This window comes from Protopterus annectens, chromosome 6.part1 (assembly GCF_019279795.1).
Source record: "Protopterus annectens isolate FY-2018-M chromosome 6.part1, PAN1.0, whole genome shotgun sequence".
Classification (NCBI taxonomy): Eukaryota; Metazoa; Chordata; order Ceratodontiformes; family Protopteridae; genus Protopterus; species Protopterus annectens.
In genome coordinates, this window is record NC_056738.1 from 85,262,895 (window position 1) to 85,288,887 (window position 25,993).

The following is a 25,993-nucleotide window of genomic DNA, read 5'->3' on the forward strand; positions in this document are numbered from 1 at the left end:
TATTGTTTCTACAGGATGAGCAATTCTCCAAAATAGAATACCAAGAGGAAATGTACATGTATGTGCATGACTAAAATTGTATATAAAGATCTGTATTAATCCAGTTATGTTAGGGGTATTGGTAGGGCCACATTTGTCCTGAGGTAAATGTTACATCTCTCACATCATCTGTACTATATGAGAAGTAAAGTGGAACAGTACTTTAAGCTGTAACAGAAGTATGTGTGGTTTATTATAAAAGTTATTGGCTGCTGCTCTTAAAGACAGGTGCTGCAAAGTATATATTCTCATCAGTGCATATTCTGCAAGTTTCTGTATGCAACAGACTGTGAATGCAAATATAACCAGACTTTGATTTTAGCAGAATCCAGCCAGCAAGATTGAGTGCCTTAAGAAGACTTCAAAATCCATCACAGTAAGCAGCACACCATATCATTTTTCATCCTTATCTATTTACTTATTGGCCAATTATCATATGGCTATATTAAGCTAGGTGATGGAATATTATACTATCACTGAAGAAGGCTTTGTGCCGAAACCTGTCTGTTGCTTGGGTCAGAATAAATATATATTTTGGATATATTCACTCTGGTGCTGGCTGCCTTTTTGACTTTGAACTATTTACTTTGGCCGTGCACCTGCCAGTCATGCGAGTTCTCTTTTGGATTGTATCAAGGTCATTCATCCAATCTCAATGCTGTCAAACAAGATTTGAGGAGATGGGCATGGAGTAGGTCATTATGGGTAGGAGGAGGAACTCGAATTTTGGAGATGAGGTCTGGTAGATGAGGCAGAGTCAGATCCTAGGATCGGATCTGAGACCCACTGATGAGGAAGAATGAAAAGGACATCAGATCCTGTTTTTACCTGACACTCTTCCCATCAAACATTATGAAGTTCCAATGTCTCTATGTCAAATCAACCTATAAATTGTAAAGCTGAGGAAGTGGCTTCCCAAGGGTTGTGCCTACTATGTGGCAATACCTATTCAGGCAGATTTACAAACTGAATTCCATCCATATCTGTCAAATCTTCTTTGAGTTAATATTGCATCCACAAATACATATGCAAGTGTCAACCAATAACCGTACTGACCCCACTGACTTGATGTAAACAGTCCATGCCCTCTGTGAGCCCTCTAATGCTGTATGTCAGCGTATGTTCTTAATTTACTATTTGCTCAACTTTGCTCATGTCCTGCTGGTACTCAACTATTTGTACTTGTTCAGTGAGAGGAATACAGTTGTTTATAAGCTCAGTGGGATAACCCAATTAAACATTTTACATAAAAAACAATTCTGCACGTCTTTTCGTAAAAAAAATTAAACATACCAATCAGGATACCACTAGAAATTAATATTTAATGTTTTGCAGTTAAGTAAATCTGCAACATAGGTTAAAGCAAGTGATGCATTGCTATACTTGTATTTCACTTGTGTGAAAACTGCTTTATACAACATATACTTATCTTTCGATCTTGCTTCATCAACTTACCAATATGTTCCTGCACCTTGGGAAGTGAGATCCATTCCATCCACACCGTAACTATCATCATCCATTATTTTGGACAAACCAAAATCAGTGATTTTTATTTCACCACAAGCTGTTCCATCAACAAGCAGAATGTTACCTAAATAAAAACAGCAAATTTGTACTCTTTTTCTGAGCAACTTAACAGTTATGGATGAGCAGCAATTATAAAACATGTACTAGTCTTACATTGCATTTTAAAGTTTTTACAGAAAACCTAGAAGCTAGGGACTTCACAACAAGATGCTTTTGCCTGGCTGTTAAGATGCTGGCAAAACTAAACTTCTTTTAGGATCATGAAAACAAACTTCAAGAGGACCTGAACGCGCTATATAAACATTTGGACTTATGGTGCCTCATATATTTTATGCAACCAAATGCGACTTCACATTAAGTTACTGGGGCATGCAACACCTGAACAAACCTAATTATAAAACTCTGCAAAATAATGTATATTACACACAACTACAACATAAGACTTATACAAAACAAGACATGAAATACTACTACACTGTAACATGGAGAAAAATTAAAAAGGCATGCAAGTCACAGTTCTGAGATGCAGTTACTGCATTTTGTAGAGAGTACATTACATGCCCATGTCCTGATTTCCATAATTTTTAGATAACCCTGTGCAAAGCCATGCTTTCCTTTACCACGGGCAATAGGAGGATGTGCAAAACAAAGAGGGAAAAAACTTTGTACCATCTTCAGTTCCTTTTCTTTGTGAGGAACTGAGGTGGTAACCACCAAATATGTTTACATAGACCACTAAGAGGGTTAAAGATTGGTTCCTTCCCTAAGGACAAGGCAAGGACTTAAAATAGGGAAGGCGGCTTTCCAGAAAGCAGGGCTAGATGTACGGAGAGAAGGAATCTATACTGTTAGCAATCTTTCTACTTTAGCATCTTGAGTTAATGGTTTGTATGCGCCCACACCTATAAAATATTTAATGTAAGAACCACTGTTACAGTCTTAACAACACTGTTTATGAAGAATATACTGTGTGTGTGGGGTGGGGGTGGGAGTAGCCCAGATGATCTGCAGTGGCAAGGTCTGCTCCACTCCTATAAAGAACAACCAGCTTGAAATCCCTAGAAAAAGTGTGAAGGATGTCCATACAACTTTGTCACAAATATTTTGGGCTAAAAAAATTCCTGAAAAGGCAGCCATGACAGCTGCTCTCCTTGTCAAATGCACCGCCATCTGGCCTTGTAAGATGCATCCGTGTTGGTTAGAACAAAAGACAGTGAAGCTAGCAAGCCATTTGGGACAGGGATTGGCTTAGACTTTGGACTTCCCATCTTGCCTGATATAACTGCTATATTATTATTTATTACAAAAACAGTGTGTTAAAGCAGCACCCAAGATGACCAGAACCTCAGTGTATGGGAGAGGAATGGCCCTGCAAGTCTGCGGGGGCAATGCCTGCCTGACTTCTGTAAATGATGTCCAACTTGTAGTGTTTGGAAAAGGTGTGAAGGGAGGTCTAACACAACCAACTCAAATGTTTTCTCTAGAAACAACCCTGAGGAAGGCTATCACAGAAACAGTTGACTTTGTAGTGTTTTCCAATCTGCCCTTGCAACACCATTTCATAGAGATAAGAGTCAATGACAATACAGCCTACCAGATATCTGGCTAAGGTTTTGTTATAGAGGGAGGTCTACTATGCTTATTTGAATTGAAAAAGACAAAAAAAATCATTCTTGTTTTATCAAGACAGCATCTGAGTTGTCTGTGCATTTCCAAAAACTGAATAACCTTTTCATCACTATTGTGTGTGTCTGGAAAGAAAACTGCAAGCTGGATGGCCATGCTGGTAGTCACTACCCAAGACATTTCAGGCATAAATGCAGGATTAGCCTTAAGTCAACCTGTCTTTGTGAAAGAACATATACAAACTGCTTTACACTTAATTGTCTAAAACAGAGATTCGTCTGGTCGAGATGATAGCTACCAAAAACAGATTAAAAAAAAAAAAGTACAAAGGCTGCAAGTTTAAACTGAGGCAACAATCAATTTCTATACAACAAAATTCAGATCCCATGATAGATGCAATGGATTCCTGAGTGGTCTCAACTGTAAACTGCTCTTCAAAACTGTTCCACTGAAAGTACAGTAATCAAACACGGGTTCAATGGTAAACAGATTCAAATGTCAGGAAAAAATGCACAGTCAGTGATATACAAGATAGTTTTTAAACATAGTAGAAATTAGTGAGTTTTGCAAATGCATTTAGATTTAACCAGGCAGAAAATCTTATCACTTTGGATAGGTAATATCTCCTGGTGATATGTTTCTTGGTTCAGTCAAGACTTGCAAAGACCTCTTGCAGAAAGGATATTCATTGAGGCATTTGGCTTCTATCTTTTCCTTTTAACATGAGAGAGAGAAACCTAATGTTGTGTCTTTCGGCTTTTCCCGGTTAGGGGTCGCCACAGCGGAACTCCGGTCCGCTAATGACTGGTAGTTGATTTTTACGTGCCGGGTTACCAGCCCTGATGCACAACCTTCAACGAAGGTACGCTCATTCGCGCATGTCTTCACGCAGAAGACGCTCTAGCTGAGAATCGAACAGGACAGCGTTTTACTGTGAGGCGACAACGCTACCGCAGCACCACCACCGTGGGTAGAGAGAGAGAGAGAAACCTAATGCCACAATGGAAATCTGTCCTATCCTCCTTATCTTTAATTCCCAATGTACTGATCAAGGAGAGCCACAACACAGCCATACTTCTTGTCTCAGTGTGGCAAAAAAGAATAGTTGTGTAAAATCTTATAATAACCATAGATGTCCTCCTCTTCCATGTTGCAGTATTCATACAGTGGGATTTCCAGCCCTCAGGCGATCTGACGTCTGTTCCCATACAAAAGCTTAAGCCTGGCTGCTGTAGGTGCATGGGATGTCACACACAGGGCCATAAACCAGGGACTATAAATGTGATGTCTGCATGCACAGACCTCAGAACTTGAAGCCCAGATAAGTGTGTAAAGCACAAGGAGAAGCAGAAGAGCAAATGTCCCTGCAGGGCTGTACAGAATAGCCTGTAGGGAGAGGATACACAGGTGAAGACCAAGCAGCCATAAAAAGGAGAAGGGGTATGGAGGGAGGGAAGGAATACTGCAACATAGAAGAGAAGGAGATCTATGGTTATATTTTACACAGCCATTCTGTGTCCTTCGATTCCTATGTTGCAGTATTCATACTGTGGGAGAGGACCACAGCTTTAGGAAGAGTGATGGGCGGGGGCAGATAGAGAGGATTCTAAGAATCCCTGCAGGATTGCCCTGGCAAATCCTGCTCTGGCCCTGGAGATGTGGTCTAGCTTGTAGTGCTTAGTGAAAGTGTGAAATGTAGACCAGGTAGCAGCTTCCATGATGGAGGCTGTGTCCAGTCTTTTGAGAAAGGCTTTAGAGCTAGCAAATCTACTGGAATGAGCTCTAACCCCTAGGGACAATGGTTTGCCATGGTGAGAGAGTAGCAGAAGAGAATTGATTTCTTAATCCAGGAGGAAATGGTTTGTTTGGAGACTGCCTTAACCAGAGCCCTGGGGTGGAAGGAGATGAAGAGTTGGATCAGACTTTCTGAAAGATTTAGTTTTGTCTAAGTAGAATCTTAGTTGTGTGCGCACAGCCAGAGAATGAAAGATGCTCTCTAAGTTATTAGATGGATAGGGAAAGAATATCAGTAGATGAATTGACTAGTTAAGAGATAGTTCATTCACCACTTTGGGCATGAAGGAAGGGTTAGTGTGCAACGTCACCCTGTCCTTGTGGAAGGTGGTGAAAGGTGGACAGGCCATGAAGGCCTGCAGTTCAGACACTCTTCTCGCAGAAGCAATGGCCACTAAGAGAATGGTTTTCCATGTGCACATTTGCAGGGATGCTGAGCTTGCCGGCTCAAAGGGAGGTAGGGTTAGTTTTTCCAGTATGAAGTTGAGGTCCCATGTAGGAGGGATGGGTTTTCTTGGTGGATTGATATGCAAGACCCCTCTCAGGAAAAGCTTTAACATCCAGTCTGGAGAGCAGAGGAGGCTGTAAAGGAAAGCAGACTGAAATTATGACCAAAGAGGGGTCTGCTTGAACATGGTCCCTCTCTTTAAGTGCACACCAATTTGTGAATCTATGCCATTTGGACAAATAATTTTTTTCTGGGAGATGGTTTCCTGGCCTCCCTCAGGACTGAGAGCACGTTTTCTGAGTATAGTTGTCTGAAAGGGCTCAGAAGTTGATCACCCAAAGAGTCAGGTGCAGTAAAGGCAGATGAAGGTGAATAAGAGATCCCTTTTGTTGGGTGAGTAGGTCCACCTTGTGGGGTGACGTGGTGATTGCCCTTGGCTAGGAAGTTAAGAAGGGGGAACCAGTGTTAGCTTGGCCAATAGGAAGTCACCAGCAAGAATTTTGGTTGGTCTTTATCTTCAGCAGGACCTGCAGAATTAGAGGGGAAGGGGGGAAAGGCGTAAAGAACATTCCCTTCCATGGAAAGCTGAAGGCATTCACTCTCCATGTTAGTGGAGTGTGAACACTGGAGCAAAATTTGTTTGTTCTGGGGGGAGGCAAACAGATCCACTTGAGGTGTGCCCCACTGGTGGACGATGTCTAAGAAGGTTTCCCTGTGCAACATCCATTCGTGCTGAGGGAGGATGTCCTGATGAGCAAGTCTGCTTGTTTGTTTTCCCTTAGAGGGGATGTAAGAGGCCTGCAGTAAGAGGTTGTGTCTGGTTGCTATTTCTCAGATTTGTAGTTTTATCTGGCATACATGGTACACCTTTGTCCCTCCTTGCTTGATGAGGTACAACATGACAGTTATGTTGTCTGTCATAATGTGTAGCACACCTGGTTGCAAGACTGGAAGGAAAGTTTTTAGAGCCAGTAATACTGCTGTCATTTCCCTAACATTGATGTGTTGCATTTGAAGTGCAGGGTTCCAACGCTGTTGCACCCTGAAGCCCTTGAACTCTGCTCCCCACCCTAGATCTGATGTATGTGTGTGCATGGTCTGAGTGATGGGGGAATTGGAGTAGAATGCCCTGGTTCTGGGAAACTTGGGTAATCCACCACCTTAGTTCTGCCTTTAGGCAGGGCAGGAGGGGAATAAGTTTGCCTAATGAATGTTGGCCTTGAGACCATACATTTTTAAATACCACTGGAATTATTCTCATGTGCACCCTGGCTAATGGGAGCATGGGAATGGTTGCTGCCATGAGACCTAGGACTTGCAGAAATTGCCTTGGTGAGAGATGGGACTTCGTAAGTAGGCCCTGAAAATGGGTGGAGAAAGAGTGCTCTTTGTCCAGTGGGAGAAAGGATCTCAAGTCTGTTCTTATCCTGCAGCCTAGGAACACTTTCTCCTTCTGTGGAAGAAGTGAGGACTTCTGGAAGTTGATATTGAAGCCCAAGTTGTGGAAGGCAGTCATTGTGAATTTGAGATGGTTTTGCAGGGTGGACTCTGACTCTGCCAGAATCAGAATGTCGTCTAGGTAAGGGTAGATTTGTAATCCTTTGGTTCTACAATAGGCAATGGCTGGGGCCAGGCATTTTATAAATACATTGGGAGCAGTAGCCAAGCCAAAGGGCAAGGCTGTAAACTGAAAGTGTTTAATATGTCCAGTGAAGTGCAGAAACCTCCTGTGGGAGTGTCTGCCTGGGATGTGCAGGTAGGCATCCTTTAGATTCAGGGTGACCATGAAGGCTTTGGATGGAATAAGGGGTAGTAAAGTTTGTAGGGAGAGCATCCTGAAGGACGGAACTTTTACGAACAGGTTTAGATAATTTAAGTCCAGGATTAGCCTCCAAGGGACATCCTTTTTGGGGACTAAGAAAAGGCGGGAATAGAAGCCTTTTGCTTCCTGTCATGAGGGGACCGGCTCTATACTTCCTAGAATCAGGAGTTCTTTCAATATGATAGGGAATAAATGTAGCTGGTCTCTTGGAGGGAAAGGAATTCATTTTGGCTTTGGCTTTTCCTTCCAAGATAGGAAACATCCTTTTTGGATGATAAGCACTCAAGTATCCGAGGTAACTGTTTTGCAAAAGGGGAGGCATTGGGTAAGGTGGGTGGGACAGAGGGAACTGATCCAGGCAGTCACGCTTAAGTGGAACCTCCTCGGTCAGGAAAAGGCTGCTTGGCAGGTCCCTGGGAACGAGGTCTGAAGGAGGAAAGGTGAGATGTAGACTAAGTTCTTCTAACCAAAGAAGTCTTAGCAGGGTAGTTTCTGTAGTATCTGGGAAAGAGGGACACCAGCAAGTCCTTGATGTCTTGAAGCTCTTTACTTTTCTCTTGTAAGTTTTTGAAAAGTTCTGCTGAATTCTTACCAAATAAGAGGTTGTGGTCTAGAGGAGCATCCATTATCTTAGATTTAAAGTCCTCTGGTAGAGGTTGGAGACATAGCCAAGAAAATCTACGCAAGAAAGATGCGGATGCAGCAGACCTGGCTTATGCTTCTGCTGCATCAAAACTGCACTTAATGAGTGTCTGGCTACATGAGTAGCTAAAGACAGTTTAGATGCAATGCCATTCTTTGTGGGAAAGTCAGGGGTAGAGGCTAGGCAAGGTGGAGACCTGGGAAACAAAGTAAGGCATATTTTACTATGTGTGTTTGGTAATTTATAGGCCTAAAGGCTAAAGTGAAGGAGGTATATACATTTTTACCCATTCTGTCCAGTTTTGCTATCCTTGTCTGTGGGCAGAAAGGAAGCAGAGGGTAATTGTCTGGATTATCTGCCAGGAAAAAAAGCAATAACTGGAGGGTCAGCCATGGGAGGTTTCACTAGAAACATCTATTCATCTGGAACTTTATAAAATCTATCCGGCCTTTTGGTGGCAGGTGGCTGAGATTCTGGATTCTTGGAAGCAGAATTAAAGGCATCCAGAAAGGCTGGTAACTGGTGGAATAGCTTGAGGGGAGGGAGATTCTAATTGCAGAAGCTCAGAATATCTTTTCTGGGTGTCTGTCATCAATAAAGTATCCCACTTGAAGTACTCTCATTTTTGTGATGGTTTCCCCAAAGGAAATATCCTCTGGAGGGGAATCACTCTCAACATAGTCTTTGTCTGGGGAGTAATAGTCCACAGGAGAAGCAATTTGAGATGCATAACAAACAGATTCCTCAGAAGAGGAATCATTGTTCAGGTTCTTCTTCTCTCTGCGGAGTAGTGATTAAAGGGAGGGAAGAATCAGAGGCTGGCCTAGGGCTCAGCTCTGGAATGTCTATAGGTGTAGGGCCTGTAGGCCTAAGGGCCATAGAGGCCTGCAGTAAGGAATTGGTGAACGTTGCCAATCTGGAGTAGCTTGAGGCATGGGGCTCAAGTGTTTTTTTTTCTTAGTTGGCACTGGCATAGGAGTGGGCCTAGGAACTGAGATCTGGGCTGGGGCAGAAGGAGTCTCGGTCGACCAACCAAGTACTGGTTCCCCCTCAACATCGGCAGAGGCCAGTGTCTGGGTAGGCTCCGCTGACGTGCTCTCTGTAGCTGCAGTAATGGCCTCTTCCAGAGGATCAGAAGCCAATGGAAGAATCTGCTGTCCCTTGGACCCTAAATCAGTAGCCAGCAGGATGTCCGATGGCGGAGTGGTAACAGGAGTAGGCCTGGAAACCTTGGCCTTCTTCCTCGGTTGTTCGGATTGGGTGGCCGACTCGGGATCCATCCTGCGATCAAGGCGTTTCAATCTTTGATTCTTAAGATAGAAGTTTAAAGCTGCCAGATGGCTGCGAAGGGTTTTTGGTACTAACGACTGACAAATGGACCAGGTCTTATGGTCGTGCTCCTCACCTACGCAAAACACGCACTTGTCGTGTGAATCCTTGTGTGGTATCTGATGCCCGCAATTACATTTGTTCTTTTCTCAGACATCGGCTAAACAACAGCAACAAAACCTACAGCAACCAAGCTCAAGTAGTAAGAGAAACGCAAAACTCAATGGGGTACTTATCTTTTTTGAAGTCTCCAGACTAAGGAGCAGATCGAAGCGTACGTCGTCTGCGGCTGAAAGGTTTTGGGGTCTGTGTGTGCATAAGGCACATTTATAGTCCCTGGTTTATGGCCCTATGTGTGACATCCCCTGGACTTACTGCAGCCAGGTTTAAGATTTTGTACAGGAGCCGACGTCAGATCGCTTGAGGGCCGGAAATCCCACAGTATGAATACTGCAACACAGGAATAGAAGGACATCACTGGTTCTTGCTTGTCAATTAAATAAGCAGCAGAGATCTTGATTTTCCCTTGTCCTACAGTCTATCATCACAGTGTCAACCTGAACACCTGAAGTACATGGACCATGGCCAATTTATAAATGATGTTCCTTGGTCTCTCTTGTTCTAAGTGCACTGGACCCTTAGGACACTTGTATATACTCCCTGGGGGCTTCATCAAAGGTCCCCATAGTCACAATTTGATCTTTCAGTTTGACAAAGGGCATTCACATGTTAGCTTTCACTGTGAACTGGGGGGGGGGAATAAGAAAAATTGCTCTCCTCATTGAATCTAGGTGGTAAAGCACCACAGGTTGCACAGGCACTAATGGAAAATCCTCATGTACATTCTTGAAAATGGATCATAAGGGCAAATAAAGAGCATGTGCCCTAGGGTTTTTAGGATAGTCCTAGCTGTCATTGATGTATACAAAATAATTTTTTTTTTTATCAAAGCAGGATAAAATTGGAAAACTTGTTTACCTTGGGGCTGTGTTAAGTTGAAAGTCTTTAGGATTTACACTAGTCTGAAAATCTGATCTACTTGACTAGGTAAGTTTTTTTCCAGTGGTAGGTTTCCTGGTACTAACTTATCTTCTAAAACACGTCTATGCAACTAGTCTACATGGAAACATCTGTAATTAAACTTAATATGATGTATAATATGCACACATTTTTTATTATATTACAAAGAAAGCTGCATTTAATGTGAACAGTATGTGTTCTTATTAGGACAATTACACATTTATGAAACATACGAACTCTTACAAACACTTTCAGTCATTGGCCCAGGTAACAGCTGAAACGGCATCATGGACCAGCCAGCCTAATTGGTTAATAAATTAAATAAACGGAAAAGAACAGTAGGGCTGCACCCTTGGAGAAGAAACTTTTAAACATCTTTTTAACAAGGGCAGGCACTCTGCAATTCACTGCATCTGGGATGCTCTCTAACTTGTTAAACCCAACATAACATTAATGAACCAAAAATATAAATAAATAAATGGAGAAAACGTTTGCAGCTTAGGAAGAAATTAGGAAGAAGTACTTGCTATAACTTGGTATCTGTGTTGTCCTATTTTATTCTTCCTCACCACTAGGTCCTTGGATCCAATACTGGATCCAAACTGGCTGTTCCAAAAGACAGATGCTACTAATTTTGAGCTCAACCCACTCCCATAATGCCCTGCATCTCCTCTAACTCATCAGGTCCAGTTTACTGCATCACAAAAAAGAAAGGTATGACCATAACAACTACAACCACCACCCTCAACTGGGAGCTCAGAACAGAGATACATGAAGCTCTAACTCTAGATACCACTAGAATTCCTGGAAAGGGGAAGGGTTGGGTGGGATGTGAGGAAGAATGACATAGGACAACACAGATACCAAATTATGCCAAGTACATAATCCTAAATCTGATGTTGTCCATTTCACATTCCTCCTCACCACTAGGTCAGATTCCCCAGCTACATAAATTTCCCCAGGTGGCCCCTATGGAAGGATGTACCAGAGCACTACGGAGCCTAACGATGGCCTATTTCTGGAAAATATATCCAATTTATAATGTGAAACAAAGGTCAGTGACTTGGACCAGGTTGCTGTAGCACAGATGCCATCAACAGAGCTTCTAGCCGCAAAGGCCAAAGAAGTAGACCTTGACCTAAGAGTGGACCTCCTGTGGACGGGGCAATTGCAGTCCTTTTAAGGAGTAAATGGTCGAAATGCAACTACTGCTCCATTTAGTTAGAGTTACTTTTCACACTGCTTGGCCTAATTGATTGGGTGAGAGAGACAAATACTTCTTCAGATTTTCTATGTTCCCTTGTCCTATGCAGGGAGAAACAACTATTTATAATCATCAAGGAGGTGAAGCACATATTCACCCTTGTTGGAATAGTTAGGAAAGAAAACTGGAAGGTGAAGGGACTAATTTATATTCGCCTCCGTGGCCACTTTGGGCATAAAAGAAAGATTTGTCCTCAGAGATGCTCTCTCTTTGAAAAAGGAAACATACGTCAGTTTAGATAAGGCTTGTAGTTCTGATACCCTCCTGGCTGAAGTAATGGCCACCAGAAAAAAGGTTTTCCAGGTTAAAAACTTTGTCACACAGGAATTAGCTGGTTCAAAGGGTCTCTCGAGTGAGGCTCTGTAGGATCTGATTCAGATCCCAGGAGAAGGATCTTTAATTGGCGGCCTAAGAAGAAATATTCCTTTCATGAAGGCCTTGCATAACCTAAATGTTGAGATGGAAGCTAGTGAATGTGAATCATCCATAATGTGAAAGCTAGCAATTGCTGTCAACTGTTATCTAATAGTAGTAAAACTGTCTCCCCCCTGAAAGAGAGAACTTGGGAAAATCAGAACAGCTGAAATAGGAGCTGAGAAAGGGTCAATGTTCTGATTTCGTGCTCACACTGAAAATATTTTCCATTTGCTATTGTAAACCATTTCATTAGAAGGTTTTTAAGAAGCAAATACGATGTTTCAGACAGAGGAAGCTAGCCTGGACTTGCTTAAAATCACCGAAGTGTAGAAACCAAGTTGTTAATCTCAGTGATCTTAGACTGGGGAACTGGAATTCAGACAGGTGAGAGATCAGATGTCTAGGGATCCACTCTCCGTGGTGGATATTTGGAGTGAGACTGCATGAAGGGGAACCATACCTGATGTGACCAGAATGGGGTGCTATGAGGATTAGAGTGCTCTTGAACCTGTGGGCTTTCTGTAAAACATTCAGTATCAATGGGATCAGAGAATAGGCATATAGGAGACCCAGAGGCCAATCATGTAATACAGCATCCCTGGGTGGCTCCCCAGTTGGGGGGATCAAAGCTAAGTACTTGCTGCATTTGGTGTTTAAGGGGGATGCATAAAGGTCGCAACAAGGTTGGCCCTATCGGCTAAATATCTGGTTTGCTACTTACTGATTCAGGGACCACTTGTGTGGACTCGGAATGGATCGTCTGAGTCTGTCTGCAAGAACGTTGGTCTCCCCCGGGAATGTGTGTTGCAATTAGCAAGCGGTTTGAAGAGACTGCACATTCCCACACTCTCATGGTATCTCTACATAGTGGGTAAAAGCGAGTTCCCCCTGCTTGTTGATAAACCAGACTGACATGTTGTCTGTATGAATTGCTATCGTTCCCAGAGGTAGGTAGTTCTGAAAGTCTTGCAACGTAAGAAGGACTGCTCCCACCTCCATAAAGCGGATGTACAATTTGGTCTCCAAAATGGACGTGTCTTGGACCAATCTTCTTTTGGAATGCCCCCACCCGAATAAGGAAGCATCCGAGGTCACTGTGGCCGATAAGGGTAGGATGTAAAAAGGTCTTGCTAGATGGAAATTGTCCAATAGCATCTGCCACTGAAGATGCTGCCTGCAGATTGAAATCAGATTGGAACAGATAAGGGATGATACACAGGCTGGACCACTACTATCCACTGAAGTATTCGCATAAACAACCTTGCCAATGGCACTAGAAGTATGGCAGCCGACATGGAACCTAGAGCTCAGAGAACAAGTCTTGCTGGGGGAGTGGGCATATCAAGCAGGACATGAAAGTGTTGTCTCAGAGATGACATGCACTGCAGTGGTTGATTTGCTACCTGCGTGACTGCATTCAGTTGCATTTGTATGAACTCTTACATGCACAGATGTCAGATTTGACTTTGGCAAATTTATTGTGATCTCCAGCTGACTGAAGGCATGCAACAGGTACTGCATTGCCAATGCCAGTTGACACCTCGATACTGCCGTCAGGAGCCAATCGTCTAAGTATGGAAACACCTGGAATCCCAGCAGTCTCAGGTAAGCTGCCACTACCAACATGCATTTGGTAAACACCCTAAGGACTGTGGTGAGTTCAAAGGAGAGTGCTCCGAATTCGTAATGACTGGCTGCTAGCTGGACACGCATATGTCCCCTGGAGCATCCGTTCATCTTTATGCGATAGTACGTGTCCTGGAGATCTATTGAGCACATCCAATCATCTTTGTTTAGTAATGGCAGAACGGACTGAACTGTCACCATGCGAAACTTTGATTTCTTGACAGATTTAGTTTGCTCAGGTCCAATATAGGCCGCAGGTCCCCTGTCTTTTTTGGCTCGAAAAAGAAGCATGAATAAGTTCCACATCTTTGTTGCTTGTTTGGGAGCCGCTCAATGACTTTTTTCTCTAGAAGTTTTTCAACTTCGCTCATGGTATACACCCTTTGACTGGGTGGGAAGTGGGGGAGCTTCCTTCCAGGAGGTGTGTGTGTGTGTGGGGGGGGAGGGAATGTAATAACCTCTGGAATTTATCTTTAGAACCCACGTCGCTAGTTTTATCCAGGTGCAGTGGACAGTCTGCCCTCGACTGCCTCCAGAGTAGGACAGTTGGGCAATGCTTCAGAAGCACTAATACTGGCCATCACAGAAAGGTTCCCTGAAGCCCTGATTCTGTGGACCCCCTCTGCCCCTTGGAAAGCATCTTTCATTAAACCCTTGTCCTCTGCCTCTTCCCACTATGCTGGTTCCTGGAAAAAGCCGATGAGGGGGAGAAAACTTGATCCCTACAGCAGAAAAGGTCTTTCCATCTTACTCAGTGTGGGTAAGTATGTCTTTTACAGATGGTCTGAACAAAGAACCATCAAAGGGGGCATTAGTAAAAGATGCCTTAAAGGGTTCTACAAACCCTCAACCAAGCTTATCTCCTTAGGGCTACGCCTGATCTGGCTGCTCGAGAGGTACCTTCTGCAGCACTGGAAATCAACCTCATCGAAGAGTTAGACAAAAACACAAGAATCAACAGTTGAGAAGAGACCTTGTTAAAGTCCTCCTCCTACAGGTACTCAAAGAATTGGTGATCTCCTTGACCAAATCTCTTTGAAGAAGCATTGTGTGCCAAATAGTTTAGCTTTCTCAGCATAAAGGTTGCTGAAATGTATAAGCACCTCCCAAAGTCTGCCAAGGCCAGAGATGCCTAGTTTGGGAGATGGACAGGAAAACTCTGTTCAACTAGCTGCGCCTTTGTGGCCACTGACACTACGAAGGCATCAACTGGAATACCTTTGGGTCCAGTGAGGACAATCAGATGGGGAGCTCAAGAACTTGTCAGTGCGCTTGGAAGTATGCCTCCATCAGTGTCAGATTCCTTTCCAAACATGGCAGGAGACCAAATCAATAAGCTTGTCCGCAAGGTGGGACACCCAGGATGTGGATGGGACCACTCTGAACACCTCCAGAAACACCGAATCCTCAGAAGAAGGGAGTTGGGCAGACCATCCACCCTTGCGCTTCAGGATCTCTTAGGATATTTCTGAAGGAGATATCACTGGGTGAAGATCGTACAGTTGTGCACACTTACCATAAATGTAGATGTTCAAGTGTATTCACTGTTGCAATCATCACACTTGGGTTATCTGCCTGCAGGTAGCCCTCAGTTGGCCCAAATACCAGAGTCTTAGGATTTCTGCGTTGGATGCTGTCACTTCTTCCATGACGTCAGGGGTATAAAACAGGCAGCCGATGCCATTACAGCTGTTTTTCTTGTCCAAAATGTCAGGAGCCCCCAAATAGGAAGCTAGTATATGGTGGGGAACACCACCAGTAAAAAGTAAATACCAATGCCATTATGAACGGCCATAGAGAGAAGAGATAGAAAGACAGAGAAAGCCAGGGGGCTGGAGGGAGGGAAACCAGGACTGCAACAGTGAATACACTCAAACATCTACATTTATGGTAAGTGTACACAACTGCACTATGTTCTTTGTTTTCACTGTTGCAGTCATCACACTTGGGTTGATTCCCAAAGCTGAGAAAGTAGGCCTTGCAAGGCTGCTGTAGCAAATCAGCTCTGGATTTAGAAAAAATTGGTAAGTGGTACTGCTTGGTGAAGGTGTGTACAGAACTCCAGGCTGCAGCTTCCAGAATGTCCCTGGTAGGGACTCCCCTCAGAAATGCTGTAGAGGTGGAAGTAGCCCTAGTGGAATGTGGGCTGATCCCCTGAGGGGTAGGTTTTCCATGGTGCTTGTAGCAGAAATGGATGCAGTGTGCTATCCATTTAGAAATAGTTTGCTTTGTACTGGCCTTACCCTATGCCCCTGTAGCAAAGCTGACTAGCAGCTGGTCAGATTTTCTGAAAGGTGTAGTCCTGTCAAAGTAGAGCCTGAGCTGTCTATGCATGTCCAAGGAGTGCAGGATCCTTTCACCTTTATTCTGAGGGTTACGAAAGAAGGATGGCAAATGGTTGGATTGGTTGAGAGCCACACTACACCAACCTTAGCCATAAAGGATGGGTTAGTTCTGAGGGAAACCCTGTCAGCATGGTAAATAATGAAGGGTTCCACAGCCATTAGTGCCTGTAACCCAGACACTCTTCTTGCTGAAGTTATAGCTAAAAGCAGGGCTGTTTTCCAAGAGAGGAATTTTAACTCTGCTGAAGCTGCAGGTTCAAAAGGGGGAAGCGTGAGCTTTTCCAGTACAACTTTAAGGTCCAAGGCAGGGGTGGATGCTCTCCTAGAGGGCCTTAAGTTGTTAGCCCCTCTCAGGAACTGTGTGATGAGAGGGTGAGAAACTAGAGGTGGCTCAGTATTATAATGAGTTGAGATGGCAGAGGCATGAATCAATGGAGAAGGATAGGCCTCTGTGGAGTAGCTCTGCTAGGTAAACCAAGATTAGAGGTAAGGAAGGCACTGGTGTGTCCTTCCCTTGAGACTGATTCCAAGAACAATATCTTTTCCACTTTTCAAGAATTATGTCCAGCATCTGTTTGCGGAGGATTGCTGGTGGTGTATTCAAGGGATAAGCCAGGCTGCAAAGTTTAGGGATTGCAACTGTGGATGCAAAATCAGTCCCTCCTGTTGAGACAACAGGATAGGGAGTCTGGTGAAGGTGCCAGGGTCGCACTGTTGTCAGACTGCGCAAGAGTGGGTACCAGTGCCGGCATGGCCAGTCTGGGGCAATAAGAATTGCCCTGGGCCTGTCCTGTTTTATTCTTGAGTAGTACTTTTGAGAGGAGGGGCAGAGGGGGAAAGGCATAAATTGAGAGGTTTTCCCATCGAAAGGATAGGGCATCCACCTTCCAAGCCCTGCTGTGAGGGTTCCTGGTGCAGAATTTGCTCAACTGGTGATTCTTTGAGGAGGCAAACAGGTCCACCTCTGGTGTTCTCCACCTCTAGATCAGAAGGTTGAAGGTGTTGGGCTCCAATTTCCACTTGTGTGGGTCTACGAGATTTCTGCTTAAGTAGTCTGCCAGTGAATTTTGTTTGCCTGGCAGGAATTGAGCTTGTTGATGCATTTAGTTGCTCAAGGCTGTGTTCCACAGGGCCATGTCTAACCTGCAGAGTGGGTATGAATGGGATCCCCCCCTGCTTGTTTACGTACCACATAACTGTGGTGTTGTCGGTGTTTTTATAAGCAGTTGTCCTAGAAGGATTAGGTATTTGAAGGCTGTCAGAGCATTCTGTACAGCTAGCATCTCGTTTTGATAGATGTGCAGGATAATCTGGGCTGGGCTCCAGTTGCCCTGAATGCACTTGCCTGCCAATGTAAGCCCCCCATGCATAGTCTGATGAGTCTGTTGTCAGGGTTTGGGCGGCGAGGGGTTGAGTGAAAAGCAGTCCCTTGTTGTGGTTGCATGCTTCTGCCCACCACAGAAACTCTGCCCTTAGACAAGGAATGATTGGAATGATTTTCTTCCAGGTCCTGTGAATGTTGGCACCAAAGATTTTTTAAGTAACACTGAAGTTTCCTCATATGCAGTCTTGCATATGGAATTAGCAAAATACATGAGGCCATGAACCCTAGGGATTGCAGTATTTTCCTTGCAGATAGCTCGGTTCTGGTGGCCATTTGTCTGAAGTAGTTTCTCAGATAAACCCATTTTTCTGATGCGAGAAATGCCATCTGGGAAGTGTGTCCAAGCTTGCTCCCAGAAATGCAATCTTCTGACTGGGCACCAGCTGTGATTTCTTTTTGTTGGTGTACCCCAATGAAGTGTGAACGCTTTTTACAAATGCTAGGCGCTGAAGTAGTAATTCCTGACTGTCCGCCTGAATCAGGCAGTCGACCAAGTATGGGAAAATTTGGATATTTCTCTGCTTGCAGTATGCAATGGCTGGAGCCAGGCACTTTGTGAATTTTCTGGGCGCAGTAGATAAGCCAAAGGGAAGTGCAGAGAACTTATAATGCATAGAGCCTGCCCTGAAGCATAGACATTTTCTGCATGACTCCCTTATGGGGATGTGCAGATATGCTTCTTTTAATTCTAGAGTGACTAACCAGGCATCCTTGGCTAGCATAGGGAGAAGCTGTTGCAGGGTAAGCATCTTGAATTTTGGAACAACCAGAAAGGTGTTGAGAGTGGATAGATCCAGGATTGGGCGCCAAGAGCCCTCTTTTCTGGGCTCCAGGAAAAGTCTGGAGTAGAAACCCTGCCCCCTTTGTTCTACTGGAACAGGTTGAATAGCTCTGATATTGAGCAGGGAAAGTACTTGCTTTTGAGCCTCTGGCCACTGTTTTGGAGGAAGGTCTGTAAACCCTCTTGGGGTTGGTAGTGAATGGAAGTAGAATTTGTACCCCTGGGATACAATGTTTAGGACCCATCTGTCCTGAGTAATGGACATCCAGTTTTTTGCATGAAGGGCAAATGTTCCTCCTAGGGCACAAGTAATTGGGCAGGGCTGGGAAAGATAACTGAAAAGTCATTGTGAACTTTTTTCAAAAGGGGGTGGCTTACCACTCCCAGATTTTGAGGTGGGGGCACTCCATTGTTTAGATCTCTGCATACCCTGAGGCTGTAGTCTGGGTGGCCTGTTTCCCCTGGGTTTGGTCTGAAAAGGCCTGGAAGGGGCTGGAAAGGACCAGTTTTTAGAAGGCCAATGCCTACTGAATATAGGTGGTTGCACTTGCAAGAATTCTTGTTTGCATAGATTTAGATTTTTCTTCCATCTTTTTAAGAACCTCTTCTGCTTTGGTGCCAAATAAACAATCCTTATTTAAAGGATTTGACATGATCTGGCAAGGTTTGTTCCTTCAGCCAAGCATGCCTTCTCAGTACAGACCCAGTGACTGCAGCCTGCAAGATGCTTCTAGGGCATCAAAGCCACACTGCAAAGTTTGCTTACTAACTTGGTTTGCAAAATGCATTAGCTCTTGTAAGTCTATTTTCTGCACAATCTGGAAGAAACACCATCTTTTAATTAGTTCCATAATATGCTGCTGGTACTTCAACATGTGAAACTAGCAATTCAATGCCCTGATGGCAAGAGTTACAGAGGTATATACCATCTTACCACATCTGTTTAAAGCTCTGGAATCCCTGTCTGAAGGGGTAGGATTTTTGGCTGTAGTAGCCTTAATACCTTTAGGTCCATGGGAAATGGTGTCTGGATCTGCAGTAGGATTCTTGGAGAAATTTGTGGGAATTAGGTACTCTGTAGTACCTGTCAGGGTTCCTAGGAGCTGGGGGTAAAGTATCTGGAGTAAGACTGGATTCCATAAAAACATCATCTACAACATCCAGGACAGGGGGTATAGCTAGAGGCCTGTGCTGAGGCAACTCTAAAAATTCTCAGAGTCTCTTTTTTGGACTGACGGTAGTCTTGGCATTCCCAGCGAAAATGCTCTCAAAGTATGCAAGGTTTCACTAAAAGAAAAATCCTCTGGAGGGGAGGCACAGGGAATAGATTTCCCTCTGCATCTGAATCCTCATAGGTTGATAAGGGCATGTCCTGATAATCAGAAGGGTCAGAGTCATCAGACTCCTGGTCTGCAGAATCAGAATGAAACTCAATTCTTTGTTTCTTAGCAGGGGAAGGCTGGCTTCCCCTAATTAGTGTAATAAGGTCTTCAGCCATTCTAAGCATTTGTTTTTGTGGCATGGGAGCTTGAGCATGTGTTTTGGTTGTCGGTTTTCTAGGCGCTAGGCCTCTAACTCAGTAGTTTTAGCTAAAAATGAAGTCTGTTTAATTTGATCATCAGTAGGTCGGAATACACCCTCAGAAGCCGGTGCCTGCACAGCGGCTCTGGACCGATCCAAGGTAGTGACATCCACAGGTTCCATAGTCGAAGAAGCATCTCGCGGCATACTGGACTCTGAATGGGCCTCAGCAGAGGCCTGCAAATTTGTAGAAGTGGGCATCAGGGGCTGCAAAGGCGCCTCACTGAGTACTGGCAGACTGGCGACAAGCTTAACGCAAGTGTCGTCGGCAGTTTTGGACCTATGCAGTCTGTCTCTGTCTTTACGTTTTGTTTTGAAGATCGGTAGTCGGATGGCTTATCGAAGCCATTTCAGAATACGGAGAAAGAGAGCGAAAGAATTTAGCAACAAAGATAGCTTGACGACGAATTGTTTGGGCATTAAACAAGGCACAAAACCGACAGTGAGGGACATCATGGTCTAGGGCTAAACAGGGGACGCAGTAAGAATGAAAACCTCTGAGATATTTGCTTTCCACAGGCAAGACAATTGTTAACTTTTTCTGACATCGGTTAGAGCAGAAAAAAGGATCCCCAACGGTGTACTTGGCTTTAAAAGACTTCAGGATTACAAACTTTAAAACAAAAATTTCAGGTAGTGGCCGACAGGCACTTACGAACTGCTTCTGCTTCGGGCTCCTCCTCGGCAAGAAAGACTGATGTAATGGCATCGGCTGCCTGTTTTTATACCCCTGACGACCTGACATCATGGAAGAAGTGACAGCATCCGAAGCAGAAATCCTAAGACTGGTATTCAGGGCCGACTGAGGGCTACCTGCAGGCACATAACCAAAGTGTGATGACTGCAACAGTGAAACACGAAGAACATCGGGGGGACTGTTCTTCCTCATCGAAATCGGTGTCTTCAGTCAAAGACTCCAAAGGGGAGTCTATGTGCTTCCTCTTGCATGTCCTCTTTCGGTGCACCTCCTCCACAGGAAACTCAGGGAAGGGACTTGGAAGAGGAAAGGAACCCTTACACACAGGAAGGCGGAAGGACATTCTGGATGGGCTAACTGTGGACAGGACTGGGACCAAAGCTTGTACCAGATGAGGACGGCATAGGTGCCAGAGGAAGAGATGCACATCTCTAGGACTATAGAATGCCCTGCCACCTGAAAGGTTGACAAACTCAGAGATCCTTTCTCCCATCTCCTCGAAGCCGGAGGAGAAAAGGAAGACACTACTATGGATTCACAGCCCCCAGACAACACCAGGCCCAAGCTGTTGAGAGTCGAAGCCCTGAGAGGAAGAGACGAATCTGACCAGGTTAGAGATGAAACCACCCCCACAGAACCAGGACTAATGTCTCAAGGCCGGGACTCACTCTGATCAGACGCTATCGGAACAAAGTCAATATGGGACACTGGTGAAGTTGAAGAAAGCACTATCCTTGGCTCAGACATCTTTCTCAGGGTATCTGGATCCTAGCTTCCAAAGTAGAATGTCAAATTGGAAGAGGACTCACAAGAAATGGTGATGGGACTCTGACAGATTTAAAATGAGATGGACACAGTAAAAGCCCCATCTCAATCTGAGCCTTGAGCAAACTCCGCATCACCCTGTCCATAATGGAGCCGAACAGTCTAGAGGATCTAGGAGAGACCGAAGAGTGAGTAGACCACGCAAGGAAATGCTGATTTTTCTTGTTTCTGCATATGGCTCCGAGATCTCAGATCTGAAGCCTTCTGACCTGAAGAATACCCATCCAGAGAATGTGAACCCCAACTGAAAACCACCTCAGACAAATTCCAAGGCACCTTAGGAGCCATAGTTATTGGATCTGAAGTAGGCTGGATCTGAGAAGGCATGACATCTGAAGAAAATAATGCCGGCTCCAAGGAACTCCTTTGATCAGAAAGAGACCAGATCTTCCTCAGATCCAACGGTAACGGGGATCCACCAGTTTTTTTTTTCCTTTTCTCAGGAACTGGAGTAAAAGCCCCAAGAGGAGGCTGGAGAGCCCAGTTTCTTTGATTCCTTGATATTCTAGGCTTGGGAGAGTCTTGAGCAGATGAGTGTAAAACTCCTTTCAATATTAACGTATTGCGGCAATCCGCTGAAGCGCGGGGATTAAAAGCCGCACACACTTCACTCACATTCCTGTTCCAAATGAGCAGCACCCACGCAATATACGCATTTGTCATGCGACTCTGAATGCAGAATTTTGTGCCTGCAAAGAAACGCACTGTTTAAATCTAGTGGGTTTGTTTGCTATTGAGCACAAACACATCACACACAAGTGCACACAGCGAGACATTAAGAAACCACAGACAACTACCACCACCAACAGAACAGTACTCAACAAATTAAAGCTACTGGGAAAGTTTTTTTTTTTTTTTTTTTTTTAAATAGAGAAAAGCAAAGAAACAAAGCAAAGAAACAATCAGCAAGGGCAGAAAGGGACATAGGCCAACAGCTGTACAGGAGGGAAAAGTGCGGGAAGGCAGAAAAAACACAGCCCTAACACCAACGATCTCTTAAGAATGGGAAAGGAGGTATGGAAAAAAAGTCATAATAAACTCTATGCAAAAACTAAAGCCAAAGGATAGCTAATAATTACAGAAAGCAACACTTATCTTAAGTAGCTCAAGACCAGAGCAATCACGTCTAGCCAGGAAGGCAGTAAAAGAGATCTGAGAAGTTAGAGGAGATGCAGAGCATTATGGGAGTGGGAAGAGCTCAAAATTAGTAACATCTGTCTTTTGGAATCGCCGGTTTGGATCCGATATCAGATCCAAGAACCCAGTGGTGAGGAAGAATGAAATGGACATCAGATCTAGTAATTACGGTCATCTTTTCCTCTGGGGGAACTCTGAAAGTTGCTGTGTCTAGAATTTCCACTCAGGAAACAAATTTGTTTCAGAGCATGAGACTTTGTTTTTACTTAACAGGAATCAAACGTATTTGTATAAAGAGAGTAACTGTTCTGAATTCTATTCCTGCAGCCTGAACTTATGAAATCACCTTGTCTGGCAGTCTGTGATCACTTCAAACCATTGTGTTCTAAACAGAAAAAGCCTGCCTCCAAACTGGTGGGCAGGGAAAGGAGAGAGAGAGGAATACACTCAAAAATGGCAGGCCCTCTAGACTAGGCAGAATGTTTCCATCTTTGCCCAACTGTTTAAATTTGTCCCTAATGCCTCTAACTTAGCCTTTATCAAATGCTGTCTTCTGCTAAAATTGTTCAGCACAAGACTGTTTATAACAGATCACTGTTTTGTAGGAAAATGCCTGTTTTATTTAGGCATGGCAAAATGTACTCATATTATTTTAAACACTTCCTGAGAGGGAAACTCAGAATGTGAATGCAGTCTCACATCTGACAGCTATCATCTGACATCTTCAAGCAGCACTGCATCTTTAGCTATACAAGGCATCTGATGACTATGCCTGTAACTGTTGCCTTATTGTACGTGTCGATAACATCACAGATGCACCTCCTCACATGCATCCTCAACGTGTCTCCTTTACTGGAAAACATGAGCCTGGAACTTAACTGATAGAATTCTAAGCCTGGAACTTAACGGTTAGAATTCTTAACCTGGTTGATGTATGTACTTCCTTTCTGAACCTGCCAAGGATAAGTCTTTCTTTGTATATACTTCCTTTTGAAACCGGTCTATAATGAGGTTTTCTTTGTCATCATACAAATTATTACCTGTCAACAGCTTCAATCCAGTGAAATAAAAGCAGGATTAGCTATCAGCTGTATAGGCCCTTACATAAGTCTTCAGCTTAAAAAGAGTCAAGCTGCCTAGGCACTGGGGATTGACATGCTGGTTCTAAAAGAGGTACACATGCACAAAGAGGTCCTTGAAAGCATGTACAACTAGAGAGAGTGCTGTGGACTACAGCACCTCTCTCTCTCTAGCAAATCCAAACAGTGTTTTGGAGAGTTGGAAAACTTCTTCCTTGTTTAATGTGTTTGTGCATTAAATTTAATACTTCCTTAAGATACATCACGGGGATGACCAGAACAAAGGAACTCATCATCATACATGAGCAGTAAATGGATAGAACAAGCAAAAGCTAGGTCCTCCTCTTCGCTTGACCTCAAAGTCAGAACAGCATTCCTTTGATGACTCTCTTGCCTTCTTTTGAATGGAAAATCTGTACCTGAGGGTAAAAAGCTTCATATGGGTGGGTAGTGGAACCAAGTGGATTCTCTGTCAAGCAGCTATATCCATCAGTAAACTGTATGAAGTTGAAGCTAGAAGGGGTTAAGGCAGATATAGGTGGAAATTACATCTACTGTGTTAAGCCTACTTGGTGAAGTTGAGGTGGTTTGGTGCATTCAGATTTATGGTTCAGAGAGGAGAAGGCTGCCTGTTCGCAAAAACAACAAGGTTCAAGCACAAAAACTGCACAAATATCGAAAGACAAGCTTTTTTGCTATGGAAAGAGCTCACAGGCATCAGACAATACATGCAGCACTAAAACCTTGAGAAGCTTACACAGACAAATGCCTGTATCTGGCGTTCAGCCTTTCAAGGGGCATCAGAAGATGTGGATATATCACATGACATTGACAAAGAGCCCTGACAAGTTTGGAATGTTATAGAACTGAGGTTCTCAGGCCCTTGCAAGAATAGCAAGGTTGTAAAGGCCTCGCAGTGCCTGTGAGTATTTTTTTTTTTGCTATTGCTTTTCAATCGGAGTATTTCTCTCTGCAAACGTTTGAGGTGCCTTGCCATCAAAATCACAGGTGAGGGTCTCTTGGCCCAAAGACTGCCCAAGAAAAAAGGAAACATTATAAGTTACAGCTAGAAGAATTTTCTTATTAAACATACACATGCAACTTGCACCCATATACTTTATGCGAAGGCCCAAGTAAAAAAGGTACCAAAATTGACAATCTTTCAGTGGAACTTCTTGTACACAACCACACTTATCACTTTTCCAGGGATGAAACCAGCCTCAGAAAGAGTGCCAAAAACATTTACGTATGTAATCAAGTCTATCACAATGCAATGCAATTAAAGTAATAATGAATCTTCCAAAAAAGGGTACTTGGGGCTCTGGATTCAAAGAGGATGGCATCAATCAACAGACTTTCAAACTTTCAGAAGAGCAAATATATAAAAAATGAAGATTGCATTGGGTGCCTCATCTTTTAAACCACGTGCCCTACTAACTTCCCTGGCAATGGGAGTGTGGTCCTGCATGAGAGGCATCTGAAAGCTCCAAACGTCAGGCCAGACCGTAAAGTTCCCAACCAGAGAGAGATACAACTCCATAGGAGATGAATCATACTGCAAACATTGATGCTCAGGATGACAACCTCTGGTGGCACCTATAGGGAGGCAAAAATGTATTTTTATTTTATTTATTTTACATTTGTTAACCGGGAAAGTCCGACTGGATACAGGTCCATTTTCAGCGGAAGCCCGGGGAGAAAAGCTCCAAATGTACAAACAGGTGTAAATACACTGAAAAATGTTACACAGAATCTATCACATAATTCAAACTTTTTTAGTGCTATTTACACACACAAGTATATGTTATTCACATAAATTATTACATTGTTTTATAACAAAATTGTGGTTTATTTAATGATATGTGCACAGAGGTACATGTTTTTTCTCACGTACACACAGGAAGGTTGGAAGTTGGAGGCTGAGAAAGTAGCAGTTAATGATTTCATCTTAAAAAGGAACATATGTATAGTACGATGGTTACCACATATGACTACAGGCTTAAGTTTAACATTTTTTTCCATTATGTGGGAGAAGCACAAGATTTTTAGACTGATGGAAGATCAGAGTTTTAATCTTGTAATGGGGTTCACATATGTAGATTATGTTTGAAAGGAGGTTAGTCAGGGTTTGAACAGGGACACAGCCAATGCATTTTCAGGTAATTTCTAAGGGATTCTTTGAATTGGAATAAGGAGGGGTCTGTGGTGAGTTCTGCAGGAAGTAGGTTCTAGTTTTTTTCCAGCAGAGAGAGAATAGTGAATCACCGTCCGAGTTGTTGGTTTTAGCAATTTGTACTAGCATTTTGTTGGCAGAGTGAATGTCCTTTAGATTACTGTAAGGGGTGATGATATTTTTCAGTATGGGTGTACTGTTTGGTTGGTAGAGAATTTTGTGAACTATTAGTTGGTTATATTGCAGTTGGTTGGGTAATTTTAGCCAGTCTAGTGACTGAAGGTTAAAACAGTGATAAGTTCTATAAGTTGATCCTATGGCAAATCTGGCAATGTTACTGTAGCACCTAGTAAGTTTACTGAGGTTTGATTTGCTTAGGTTTACGAAGATGGGTGAGGCATAGAGAAGGGTTGATAGCAGATGAGTGCAGACGATA

At 43.6% G+C, this 25,993-nt stretch overlaps 1 protein-coding gene across 1 annotated transcript in view; it reads right to left on the reverse strand.

Moving 5' to 3' along the window:
• The window catches only part of TLK1 (tousled like kinase 1), a gene marked incomplete in the record, with an annotated part of 2,832,579 nt that overhangs the window by 286,735 nt on the left and 2,519,851 nt on the right, over nt 1-25,993 (reverse strand). The window contains 1 exon segment of the mRNA XM_044075520.1: nt 1,495-1,630. Within this exon segment, the coding sequence (XP_043931455.1) occupies nt 1,495-1,630 (136 nt within the window).